Source organism: Ornithodoros turicata, chromosome 6, assembly GCF_037126465.1.
Source record: "Ornithodoros turicata isolate Travis chromosome 6, ASM3712646v1, whole genome shotgun sequence".
Taxonomy (NCBI): Eukaryota; Metazoa; Arthropoda; class Arachnida; order Ixodida; family Argasidae; genus Ornithodoros; species Ornithodoros turicata.
In genome coordinates this window covers 17,537,148-17,550,663 of record NC_088206.1, presented here as the reverse complement: position 1 = coordinate 17,550,663, position 13,516 = coordinate 17,537,148, and the positions used below count along the sequence as shown (strand labels likewise).

Sequence of the window (13,516 nt, the reverse complement as noted above, 5' to 3'; positions counted from 1 at the left end):
TATTCCAAAAAATTTTAGCCACTTTCTGACGGAATTGCAATCTGTTATTAGTATGTCATTGTAAATGTGAATAATGTGCTCTTGGCACACCTACTTTTTGTGTACGACAGTATTCAAAAATGGTATTCAATATTCAAAAGATTTGTTTTCTATCAAAACTGTAATCTGTTATTAGAATGAGTTAATGGTACAGGTGATGTTTAATGAGTAACATGGTGATAATGCATCGCTGCTGCACTGTTGTAGGGGAAGAGCCTCGTTAAGCCACATCTTGTGGCTTTTTGCTCTTCTCCATTTCACATTTTCAATAATGCATTATTATTATTATTATTATCACCTGTACCAATTTTGTGATTATTATTATTATTACAATAATAATAAGAAGAAGGTGCCTCAAGGATTCTATACGCGAAATTTCAATCCTATTTACGAACGCTGTGCATTTCTGTCAATTTTTGAAGATCTGCTGAGCCTCCACAAGTTTCGATGACGCGAGGAGCGGGTGACGTAGTCATACGCCCACAAATTACAATGATGTGATGTTCTGGAGAAGGCACTCGTTTCCTGGCAACGATGCAGGCGTCCGGGGAGGGCCACGTGGTGGAGAAGTCACGTGACGCTGATCGAAAGAGAGGAAAATGGGAGAGATGTCTTCTCCCTCCTTGTGTTTTCTCGAAGGCCGGAGCGATCGGAGGATATGTCACGTGGGGCTCAGCTGACGGAGTGCAAAAAGTGAGCCCCCGGGAAGACGCGAAAGGCAACAAGGTTGCCAAATGAGAGCCGGGCGCTCCGTCGGAGCCTAACATGACGTCACAGTTCTCAAAATTTAAAAATTAATTTTCTCTAACATTCGCGTCACGTAGAGCCACAATGTTTTCCAGGAATGTAAAGTGAGTAAAGAAGTAACAGTAACATAACTTTGGTAGGATTCTGAAAACACGAGATTCAGTCCGTAGTGGCACTTTAAGAGTTAAGAAGTTCTAAGTTAAAAAGTTGTTAAGAGTTTCTACGCTATCAGAAATGACCCCGAACCCTTTAGATGACCTCCGGTCACAGGATGGCTTCAGCTTCAATGTCAAGCACTTCTGCAAAATGTCAGCTTCAATGTCTGCCGGGGAGGGGGGGGGGGGCAATTGCCCAGCCCGCCTAGAGGGACGGGGAAAAGACACTGTTCAGGCAGCACGGATGCCGGGAGGGGGGCGCAAATTTTCCATTTGTCCCCCCCAAGGCGAAAAGTAGCCGCCGGCCCCGGTGACAGTTTTAGCGGTCCGCCTAGTAATGGCGGCTTCCTTAGGTCTGGTGGAACGTTCGGTGGCTGCACAACGTTTTGATGCATGAAGAGTATCTCATCTGTGCAGCGTCATTCGTCTGTTTGTGGTCCAGCCTCAGAGCAGTCACTTTCCATCACGCTGTTTACTTCGCATTTGGCATTGAAATAATGAATAATGATACCCTCGAGTGCCCGTGTTTCTCTGCATGTTCTAGTGATATTTATTCACTTGCACCTAGTGTACTAACACACTAATTGTTGGGGATGGGGAATGTACTTTTGTTTGTTTTTGGTTGTTTGTAAGTTGTTATTTTGTTTTGGGAGTAGCAGAACTAGTCATGAGACAAGTTCAATTTCTCCCTGGTTTTCTTTTAAATAATCAATCAATCGATACCCTCGAGTGCGCGATCTCTGAAAATGAGCACCCTCTGGCGTCGGAAACACAATGAAGACAATGAAACAAGCAACAAAAAAGTCACTCTTTGTATCTAAAACTGTCACTGCTAAGTGTGAGCGCTTTTTTCTGTTTTTCAAGTGGCAAACGCTACAACGATGGTTCGCCAGCCCGAAGGAGCAATCAAAGTCGGGAAAAGCCTTAGCGACTGGAGGAGGAGTATCAGAGAGTGCGATAACCGAAATGTCGGATGAATTATCCAGACAAAAAAAGAGGTGAGTACAGTGATATCTTGCATCGATTGATTCCGTTGATTGTTCTGTTCTGGTTGAGGTCGTATCCGGAAACCCATCAATGACACAAATCCAACTAAGTTCGGCATCGGCCGACAATCAACTTGGCTAACGTTTTCGTCCGAAAAGTGATTAGATTTTGAAGATCAGCGCTGCGGAGGCTCCGGCGGCAACGAGATCAGCGTGACGTCACTCCCTAACAGGAGAAGTGAGAGGGCGGCGCTCAGAGGAGAAAGGCGCCGTCATGGCCGCGGCATCCCTTTCTTCAAGACTGTGCTCTGATTGGTGGTGTAGGAAATGACGTCCTCGCCTTTTTCCAGAGAGGGAATTCCGGCACACACCCAACATCCGGCGTCTGCACTTGTCACGTATTTAATCGAATAACAGTCAAACTACGTCACTATTTCGCGTGCGATCTTCGATACCGTGGTCAGTGGTCCACGAGGAATGAAATGGCATCTCCATATTTTTTATTTTTCAATCAATCAGTGAAATAACAGCATAGATTCGAAATTGACTGGATAGGATGCATGCGTCCCTCTAAAACAGAACTCAACCGCATAACACGCTGAAGGCTAACCAGTGCACAGAATGAAAGCACGGGGCGTACGCCTTTTTGAGACAATTAACATACACTCTTAAAAATGAACTTCACCGCGTAGCATGCTCCTAGTCTCGAATGATAACACAATCTCGAATGATATTGTTATCTCCTTTGATTTGTTGAAAACGGGAGGCGTACGCCTTTTTTGTGACACTTATGCTGTTCATAATTGTCACAGAAAAGGCGTACGCCTCCCGTTTTCAGCCAATCAGGGCAGATAACGATATCATTCGCAATAATGGTTGGCTAGGAGCGTGCTATGCGGTGAAGTTCATTTTTAAGAGTGTAGCCGCATAAGTGTCACAAAAAGGCGCACACTTCCCGTTTTCAAGAACTTAGGGCAGAGAACCATAACGCTTGGGATTATAGCTGCCTGGGAACCTGCTATGCGGTGAAGTTCTGTGTTAAGAGTGTAGCTCCAAGCAGGTAAGTGACGAACCCCTTGTTATCTGACAAGCCACTCACGGGTCCACCCACTATAAATGTGTCATCTGCAGTTTTCTCAATACATTTTTTCTTTGGTTCGAGTCCCGTCGTTCGTAATACGCTTACGCAATGATAGGCATGATGTAGCGCAGCGTCCAAGCGTTGTGGTCGGAACCGTAATCTGAATTTTGTAATGGGAACTTTGTAATTTCTTCTTGGATATGTAGCCAATATTTCTACTGTTGTCTTTAATTTGTAGAAAGCGTTAAGATTTTTTTGTGTGTACGTAATGGTTATCAAACTTGTCACTGCCTATGTAATTGTTGTTGTTGTATCTTAGATTGTTTTGTATATTGTTGCATCTGGTTAAACTTAGTCAGCACTTGCGTATATATAGTATAAAAAGAATGCCAATGTGTAATAGGTGGAGGAGCCTTTGTCAAGCCTGACTGGCATTTTGCTGCTCCTCCGTTAAGGCAAAAAAGTGAAATTGAAACCGTGTTCACCCGGCACTTCTCATCCGCACTTGACATTGGGGATCCGGGTTCTCATTTGCCACTACCTCACGAAAGCTGATCGCGTTAGCCACGGAAGCGCTGCATTAAAACTGAAAGAACGCAAAAGGTAACCACTGTGTCAGCGTTTCACTTAACGTTGCACCAAGCAGTACTCCTTGGTTACTTCGCTGATCCGGCTGCGTTTTACAAAGCGCTTATTTTTACTTATGTCGTTGTATCTGCACTCAGATAAGGCTGGTTTAGAGTCCGACGGAGCGGGGCGTAACGACGCGCAGCGCACCGCAGCGCGTCGCAAGCAATCGCCGGTGAATTCATAATTCGACGGCACTCTGCGAAGCGCGGCGCGGCGGCAACGCGCGACCACGTCAGCCGCCGTCTGGGGAGTAGAGCAATGCTCTACATCTGGCGGTGACCAGCGAGCTGTGCATGGTGTGGGCTCCGGTGGACCCGTATTTCCCAACATGGCGTCGCCCTTGAGCATTTGATCGAAGCCGTTAAGGAACACCCGTGCCTATATCATACACCACGGATGAACTATGGAGACAAGCAAAAGAAGGAGAACAGCTGGAAACATGTGCGACTTTCTTCTTCAATTAAGTGTCCATGTTTGGGGCTAGCGACCGTATTACACTAGTACAAACATAACAGTGCCAACGATGTGAACACGGATTGTCGTTAGTCGGATTCCAGCACGCGGGTACAGTTGCCAGATATGACTGCATTCCCACAACGAAATGTGAAAATCCCCGGTAATGTTTTCGTTGCGCTGTGCGGAATCATGACAGACTATATGATCCCGGTAGTGTGAAGAAGTGTGGCGTAGCGAACGCTAGCTCTCGGCGCGGATCGCGGGTGGCGATGGGCGAAGACAACGTCGGACTCTAAACCAGCCTATAACCTATTCGACACCTCTTTTCTTTCTTCTTTACATCTAATCTAATGTAATCTTCTTTCTTCTCTACTCGACCCTCCCTTTCCCGTTTTCCTTTCACAAGGATGAAAGATATATCCCGAGCCTTAGAGCAACAACTCTCCCTCCTGAGGCTCATCATTCAAAAGATGGAGATAAGAACGGAGAACGACGAAGTGGATGAAGGTTGCTTCGAGAATGTTCAGGATCGTCCAATAAGCGCCGCCTCAGCCGGCGCCTTCATGCCATAAGCTACCGGCCCGCATCCGTCAATATCACTACATGTCTGTTGCGCGCTGGAACTGAAAAGGACCTACCGTCGGTCAAGTATGAGAAGTGCTAAGATAGTCTTGAAGCCTCTGGACGGACACGGACCGCTCCCTTTCCTGTCGCGTCGAAGGACTGAGTGCAATGGCAGTGACCCACTCACTCAACCGCTCGACGCATAGACCAGGAGCTTAACGAAGGTGGACTGTGACCGAAGGCGGTGGTCGGTGGTTCGTTGTGCCTGTGGTAATGCAATTTAATCGTTGTAGAAAGAGGGGTGGAACCTCAAGACGAACCCGTCCAGCACAGGAAACGCATTCCAAAGCAGCTGATTAAGTCGTCTCTGGTTCGCTACTCTACTATGGCCGATAAGAATTCCTCCGACTACTCACTACATTGGTAATGTCTTGTAGAGGAGACGGAGTTCACGTACATGAGTGCAAACCGATGGTGACGGAATATTCGGGTGTGCCGGATGTGCTGGGGAAATTCCCAACCCACGGACTCACTCCAGGACTGTATCGATAGAACTGATCCGAGCTGTGGACATATCTGAGATGTGTATTAATTCAGTCAGGCAATCATTGCAGTTCGCAGTCCCCTTCAGAATCGTACTTGTCGCAGAAGTAAGCGTGCTTCGGTACACTTACTTTCGAATCGAAACACCGCATATATTGTCAACGTCAAACTTCCCCATTCATTATCATTAACTTATTTGTTGTTGTTGTCAAATTAATCAAGAGTGAAAGGCACATACGGCGAATGGTGCAATGAGAAAAGTGAAACAATGTTTGAAAGAGCAGGTAATAGGAAAGGAATAAATACTCCGAACGCTTGTTGAGACATTGGTCAATAGGCCAAACGGGAATTTCACCCGTCGATTGCTACCAAGCGAGTCCTGAGCAGTCACTTGACGCCAGTGCGTGGAACAGGCCAACATAGCCCTACGAGCACAAGACAATTCGGAACGTCAAAAAAAAAATATATATATATATATATATATATATATAGGCAAATGCCGTCTAGACGGCGTCTTGTATCTGGGTATAAAACGTATTCTACCTTGAGTTAAGTTGACGCTTATTGGCGTGTTTCAGATGTTGTCAGGGCCATCCTTAAGGCCACTATTAATTGTCTAAGAAACATCATCAACGTCTGTCTTTAATATGTATCACAGACGTCTTCGGAACGTTTCTCGAAACATCTGAAGGTCGACTGCAAGACGTTCACACCTGACGTCTAACCATCTTTTTTACACATCATAAACGTTATCAAAGCACCTTATTTACAATCTCTAGACTTTCCGAAGAACACTATCATCCTGATGACTGTAAATGTAATGGTAATAATCGTGCGACTTAAAAGCCTAATGTACTAACTTCAATGAAAACTTCATATTGTTGGGGAGGTAGGAAAGAACATATTGGAGCATGTGGCCAACGGCGGTGGTAACACACCTTTAGGAAGATATATACGAATACGTTTAAAAAAAAAACATCTTGATTGGAGACAATGTATGACCGAACGTGTCTCTAACTCAACAACAACAGCAATATATTTTGACGATGAAGTGGGGAGGTTTTCCGCTCGAGGAGTGCTCTAAGTCAACGCAGTTATGTCTCATGAAAATGACGCGAATCGATAAACTTGACTTGGAGTGAGGAGACACACGGGACGAGACAACACACGCATCGACATCGCACTTTCAACCGTTTTAAACAAGTTGAATCTGATCTCGATAAAATCGATACAACTCATTTTTCGGGGGTATATCTTGAAACAAGATGAAGGACACATTTTGTAAATGGGAAATCATTACGTCTTGTTGACGTGTCATATGTATATGTTACGCCTACTGAATACCTCGGAAACGTCTCCATCGTTCTTCTTCTTGTTTTATTTTATTTTTATTTTATTTTTATTTTTTTGTGTGTGCTGACTTCTTAGATCAGTTACAAAATTAGTGAGGCAATCTTCCTTAACGTTTTAGGCTACCCAGAGTACCCCAAGTCAGCCAAGTAAACACGTTTCTACGACTTTTTGTGCTGCTAGGGGGGCCTGCGACGATGAAGTGTCGTCTTGTCCTTGAGAGAGTATTTTGGAGCCCACAGTACAACAAAGCGTTTCCGGAGTTCTTGAGTCGTATGTAAGGAACATTAGTTCAGTTTAGCTGCTCATCACTTGCGTATGTCGCGTGGCCCTTAATTCAAAATTATGTACAAAGAGAAGTAGAAATCGTGTAGCGTTGTGAATACCACATCTCCCGCCTTCGACGCTTTCGACGAGTGCTACACGCAAAAAGATATCGATAGATGGGACTGTGTGGTCACACGAGCTACATTCCTACGGAATATTCCAGTGGAATAAAAAAAATGCTCACAGAACGGAAGTTCCACAATGTCTTGCGTTGGGCATTCGCACACTTCCGGAATATGGGAATGCGCGCATTGCAGACGACACCTTGTCGTCTGCTATGGAATGGAAGAGCATGAGTTCTGATGACAGCACTTGATGATAAGCGGTCACCTCATGTTCCGCTCCAAAGTGATCTCATTAATTAAGAATCATCGTGGTCGCTGCTATATCGCTGTTTATCTCATCTTTGTTTATCTGTGTGTGCTTCATGGACATTTTTGTGGAATACGAGTGTCACAATGTTCTATCAAAGGACTGTCATCGCTGCTGAGGTATCGTTTCGAGAAACCATCTCTGTCTGATTATGCTGTTGTGGTGACAAGTACTTCTGTGATGCTCGTTACAGTGATCAGTATATTTTGAGAGGCTTTTAAGAGAGTGTGATATCAAATGCCTTTAAGCGCTAATGCCTTAAAGAACTCGAATGTGATCTCGTAGTTTAGCTCAAGAGACTGCATTAATAACGATAATATTTAGTGCTGACATCGATTTCAAGTGACTGTAAATAATGTGTGGAAGTATAAAGAAAAGGCGTACATATCTAATCTGCGCATTTAGTCTTCGGTCTGGAAAACGTCGGAGACCAAAAAGAGCTGTTCTGAGAGGCTTCGACATTTCAAATTGTGAACATCACAATATATACAGGCGTATTCGTATTCCTGATGTTCACTGACGAGCACCAGCGTGCGAGGACCAAATAGGTTTTCAGTTTGTCAACGCAATTTCGAAGGAGCTTTTTGCCTGACACTTAACCTTCTGCTCGTGGACAAGGAAAGAAGTTTAAAATAAAGTGGCCACACGAAACACTCGTCGTCGTTAATTACTGATATTGGCCACTGACGCGCCGTAGTGAAGGTTTAGACGCACGAGCCCAAAATATCGTGAGATTTTGTTGCTAGCAATGTTGCTTGCAGGATCTTAACGGAGCACTTTAGATCGTTCCTGAAAACTGATATTTTATATCGTGTGGCGAATTTCAACGAAAATATTTTCCCGCACTCTAGAATCTGTCTTCAGCCCCAGCGTGCTGACAACTCTGTGCTGTTTGACGAATGTATAAAGGGAACAGGCACAAAAAGGTGACAATACACTTGGCTTCTATAATTGTGTGTCAGGTTGTATGGCTGTACAATAGGGAGTACTAAAGTAATTACTCAAGGAAGTGAAGCAGTAACTGTTGCCGGCTTGACAGCGGCACTTTACGGAACATGTTAGAAAGTATTTTCATTGCGGCGTGGTGAAAATTTGTCTTAAGTGTTCGAAGTGATGTACATTGCCACACGATGTTAACCTAGTAATTTTGTGGATGTTGGATAATGTAATAAATGTTATCCACCGATGCTGCGTTTCTAAAGAAGTAAAGATGTAATAAAATAATAGTTCCAAAATATTGCAGATGCTTAGATTTGTTTCCTGCGAAGTTTGCTACCAGTGCATCGAAATGCACGAGAGTGGTCCTACTAGACCAGAGGTTACAAACTGAGCCACGGGTCGCATTGAACTTAGACCACATCATGGAGGGCCGCACAGAAAAGAAATGACTGTAATTACGTAAAATACCTAAAACAGCATAAAATAAAAATACACACACACAAAAAGGAGCGGTGCAGCTATTGTGGAGCCGAACGGTGTGCAAAGCTCGTTACCGAAAAAATCTACGTGACACACCCCTTCCCAAATCGGGTACCGAAAATATGAAAGACGATTCAAGTAAAATACGTACATAGTTATTCACGAACGGATACGACAATGTTCAGCAGCACTGCAGCTGTCTCTTACTTACACACTGTATTGTTGCGTTTGCTTATTGTTTAAACTTGGAAAAATAAATAGAAAGATCAGAAAGAAACGCAAAAACTAAAGAAATAAATTCAATGGATCATGTACATAACTGTTCCATCTCTCTCTCTCTCTCCCTCTTTTCTTTCCTTTTCTTTTTTTTTTTTTCTTGCTCTCTCTGTTCCTTTCTGATTTCCCGCGGATGATATCCGGAGAAGCTGCTGCTTCTAGAAGCTTGTAAACTTCGTGTACACTTGGTGGCTTGTAAACTTGGCGAGCGTTACTTGTTGAGGTTCAGGAGCTACAAGACATGCTCACATGTGTATGCGCTGCCTATCATGGCCAGAGGCAACACTACGCCAAGCAAGGGTGCCTGAAAATCTGCTTTCGTTCCTAATTCTTCATTATATTTTTGTAGAAGGCAGCTTACTCCAGTTTGCTGGTCAAGTACAAAATAGCTGAGCGCGGGCCACGTGCGTCCCCCATGTTTGAGATCTCTATGCTAGAACAATTGCCCTGCTGGAAGATGTGAAGGAAATGATCCAGTACAATCACGTACAGTCGAAAAACAGGGGTGGTGAGGTGAGGGGTTGAGGCTATGATGTTGTTATTCGTCAGTCTTCATCAATTCGTCAATGCGAATCGTATCGTCCTCCCGATGTGGTGAAAATGGGAGATTAACGCTTTAACTCTAAAAACAGATGTGTACAACAGACAGGAGCTGACCACAGTGCGCATACTGAGGTGGCTCCTCTCCCCGAAGTAAGAACCCATGTGTAAGGTACGTATGGCCTATACGTAACCTTGCTCGTAAAGTGCACAACAGGCGGTTTTCCAGCCGGTCTCCTGTATCCTGAATGTGAGGTTTAACCAAGTGGAGCTTGTTATTTGTCTGTGTGTTCCAAAAGGCTTGCCACAATCTGTGCAGTGATTTCCTGAGTGCCGATCTCATGCCTTGCACGGACATCCCAAAATGTGTGATGTCATTTCGGAGAGCAGCTGCAGCTGCTTGATCTGCCAACTCATTGCTTTTGATGGCTACGGTGTTGGGCACCCAGCATAGGATGAGGGAGTCTTCACCGCATAGCACGCACCTAGCCAACAATCATCCCGAATAACAACGTTCTCTCCCTTGATTTGATGAAAACTGAGGGCATACACCATTTTCGTGGCAATTATCCGCTCCATAATGCCACAAAAATGGCGTCCAAAAATGGTACGCCCCCCCCCCCCTTTTTTTTTTCAGCAAATTATGGGAAAGAACGATGTGACTCGGTGGTGATTGGCTAGGAGCGTGCTATGTGGTAAAGTTCATAATGCTCTACTCTCCCCGATGAACTCGTGCACCTCACCGCATCCCCATCCTTCAACCTCTTCTATCCTCCATGCGTCCGTCCTTCCTTTGTGTTTTGTTTTGCTTTGCGATCTTTTTCTTTCTTTTTTGGCTATAGTCGTGATTTTGGCTATAGTCGTGACGACGCCCACTTCTGTGTGGCCAACAAGGGCGAGCCTATCCTGCCCCCCCCCCCCCCCTCATAAAACTCGCGGCCTCGTGCGCTTTCTTCAAGAAACGGGCCTAGCGGAAAGACCACTCTAGTGCACCTCTCACCCACAGTGTGCCTCCGTCCCATCAGTATCGGTCATCCTGCCTATGCATCACTTTGAAGTCCTCAACTCCCCTCTCCCACTTTCCTTTTTTTTTTTGGGGGGGGGGGGGGGCTATAGTTGTGACGATGCCCACTTGAGTGCGGCCGACAACGGCAAGCTACCTCGACCCCCCCCCCCCCCCCCCCCCACCTTTAGAAGTCTAGCGCGCTCTGCAACAACCATTGCCACGAATCGTAAGGTTATTGCTTCCCGTCTGAAGAGAGAGGGGAGCCCTTTTGTGTTAATTTGGATATGTGATAATTGACACAAAAAGGCGTAAGGTGGTGTACAGCGTGCTATGCGGTGAAGCTCCGTCGTTAGAGTGTATCTGTGCAGAACCCCTTGAAGGTCCGGTTTCAGAAACGCCGATTACCATTTGAACCGAGATCAACGTCAGTCCCTTAAATGTTACGCTTAGCTTTGCTTCACTAAGGGGGGGAGTTGTCACTGAAACGTTCCGCGGCGTCGGGAAATTGGCGCCCCCATCGCCCGACAGCAGCCGCAGTAGCCCACTCCTGCATTCACGGTTGGGTCGCCGCAGGAGGGAGAGCCCCACGTATGGCTGTGCGTAGCTTTCCCGTGTCTGGGGAAAGGAGGATCCTGGCAGTTGAGTGGACTCGGAGCTTGGTTTGGACCCTCCGGGAAAACAACATACTGCTTTGGCCTCTGCTTCCCATAGACGGGTGGTCCTGGAAGGCCCGGCCAGGACTATTCAGCTAGTCGCATTCTCGCTTTTCATTGCTTTCTTTTTATCTTCTCTCCTCCTCGCTCCCTTCCTCTTTTCACCTTCTTTGGCGGCAAGGGTCAACCTTGGGCAGTTCTTTTCACTCTCCAGAAAGCTGCACTTGGGTATCATGCAGAGGTACCTGCTACTGCGTGGTGTTCGGTCCACTGGTTGGGCTCCGTGGTGGGCGGCAGGACGTCTGCACCGAATGTCATTCATCATTTCCTATGGACACAATCACCTAAAAAAACCGATCAGCGCCCGAAGAGGAGCCGCACCGAAGAACGAACATTGAATTTTTCTGACCTAAGTTGTCCGGAACCTTAGTTTGCCAAGTTCCTGATTCTTCACTCAGATGACGAGACTAAACAACTATCTAAGGGTGTAGATGGGTAGAAATCCAGCGAACCGGTAGAGATGTAGGAAGGGAGTTGCCTCAGGACAGAAGCCGCCGATATTTCGAACAGAGACTGTTCTTCTTCTGGGCACCGTCCTCATCATTGGCATGGTATTTAAAGGGTTAGGTGTGACGTGTTTAAAGGTTCATGCGAATTGTGGGTCAACAGCCCGGAGGGAAGAAAGGTCCGTACGGGTTTTTACGGCGGGAGTGAATGGCTGCTTTGTTAGAGTGTGGAGGGGATTATGTGAACGTAGTGATCTAGGCTACAGACCGGTTGCAGAAAAATGGAAGGTTCACGAACACGTGGACGAAACGGGACAACAGGCAAGAATTCGCAAGCATAGCGAAAGATAGCATAACCACTAACCTCCTTATCTTTCGCTATGCTTGCGAATTCTTGCCTGTTGTCCCGTTTCGTCCACGTGTTCGTGAACCTTCCATTTTTCTGCAACCGGTCTGTAGCCTAGATCACTACGTTCACATAATCCCCTCCACACTCTAACAAAGCAGCCATTCACTCCCGCCGTAAAAACCCGTACGGCATAGGTGGGGAGTAACGCGTTACAAAGTGTTGCGTTACCGGTAACGCGTTACATTCGAGTAGTGAAATATGGTAACGCATTACATTTGGGAGAAAAGTAATGAGTAACGTAACGTCATTACATTTTTAACAACTAACGCGTAACGGCGTTATGCGTTACTGTGTGTTCGGGAACTTGAAAGCTTGAGCGAGGACCGTGCCTGCAGAATTCGGGAAAATCCCGGATTTTTTCTATTCATCTTCAACAGTGACAAGAAGGTCACATCGACACCCACGAAGAACGCAAAAGAAGGGTTGTTGACCTACCCTGGTTGAGGTGTCACCTTTGTTTACCACCTCTGTTTTTCACTCCCTCTGGTATGTTTCCGACGAATGGGGCAAAAGCGGCAGAAAAATAGCCTCTACCCTCTGAACAAGTAACAAAGTACCAAGGAATTGGCTGTTTGAATTTGTACTGTATGAGATAAAAGGTCACCGTCTCTATCAACCTTGACAAGGAACACTCACTGGTCATTAGGCGTTCTCTCAGCCCAACGGGCGAAGCTCACCGATGAAAATTTTGAACATCAACTACTTCTGCGTTGCAATAAATCGTACATGTAAGTTGTGTTCATACGTGACCCTTGTTTTTGCCAAACATTGCTTGTATTGATTTGCGGAATGCACTTATGTGACTCAACCAAAAATGGTACATATTATAAGGACAACTGGTGAAGTAATGCAAAAGTAACGGCATTACTTATCAGAAGTAACGGCGTTAGTAACGCGTTACCTACTACCGCAACAGTAACGAATAACGTAACGCGTTACTTTTCGAAAAAGTAGTGCGTAACGGTAGTGCACTACAAAATAAAAGTAACTTCCCCACCTATGCCGTACGGACCTTTCTTCCCTCCGGGCTGTTGACCCACAATTCGCATGAACCTTTAAACACGTCACACCTAACCCTTTAAATACCATGCCAATGATGAGGACGGTGCCCAGAAGAAGAACAGTCTCTGTTCGAAATATCGGCGGCTTCTGTCCTGAGGCAACTCCCTTCCTATATCTAAGGGTGTGTTCGTTTATTAAACTCGCGCGACCCGCGAGTCGGAGTCGTGACGTATGAGAGCCATCGTACGTCATCGACTCTAGCGACCTACCTCAAAAGGAGAGTCGCTGCGAGTCGACTCTTGAGCACCTCTAGTGTTGAATCCTCGAATTTTAGAACGGGAGTTAGTGTCACGTGGGCGACGTCATGAGAGCCGCGCCGCGGCATTTTCGCCCACCAAGAGTCTACTGTCTCGGCTCTCGAGTTGTTCGAGTCGAATAAATGAACGCAACCTAAA

The 13,516-nt window shown here is 45.8% G+C and overlaps 1 protein-coding gene across 3 annotated transcripts in view; it reads left to right on the top strand.

Annotated features, from left to right (window-relative positions):
* Window positions 1-5,014, top strand: part of LOC135399297 (transient receptor potential cation channel subfamily A member 1-like) — a 187,879-nt gene extending 182,865 nt beyond the window's left edge. For 2 of the 3 annotated variants that reach the window (XM_064631143.1, XM_064631144.1), the window contains 2 exons: window positions 1,806-1,939; window positions 4,501-5,014. In XM_064631143.1, the coding sequence (XP_064487213.1) occupies window positions 1,806-1,939; window positions 4,501-4,666 (300 nt within the window). In that variant the 3' untranslated portion in view covers window positions 4,667-5,014. Of the gene's footprint in view, window positions 1-1,805; window positions 1,940-1,997; window positions 2,082-4,500 lie in introns of those variants that run through there. The other variant, XM_064631145.1, reaches the window with a different exon arrangement.
* Window positions 5,015-13,516: the final 8,502 nt, after the last annotated feature.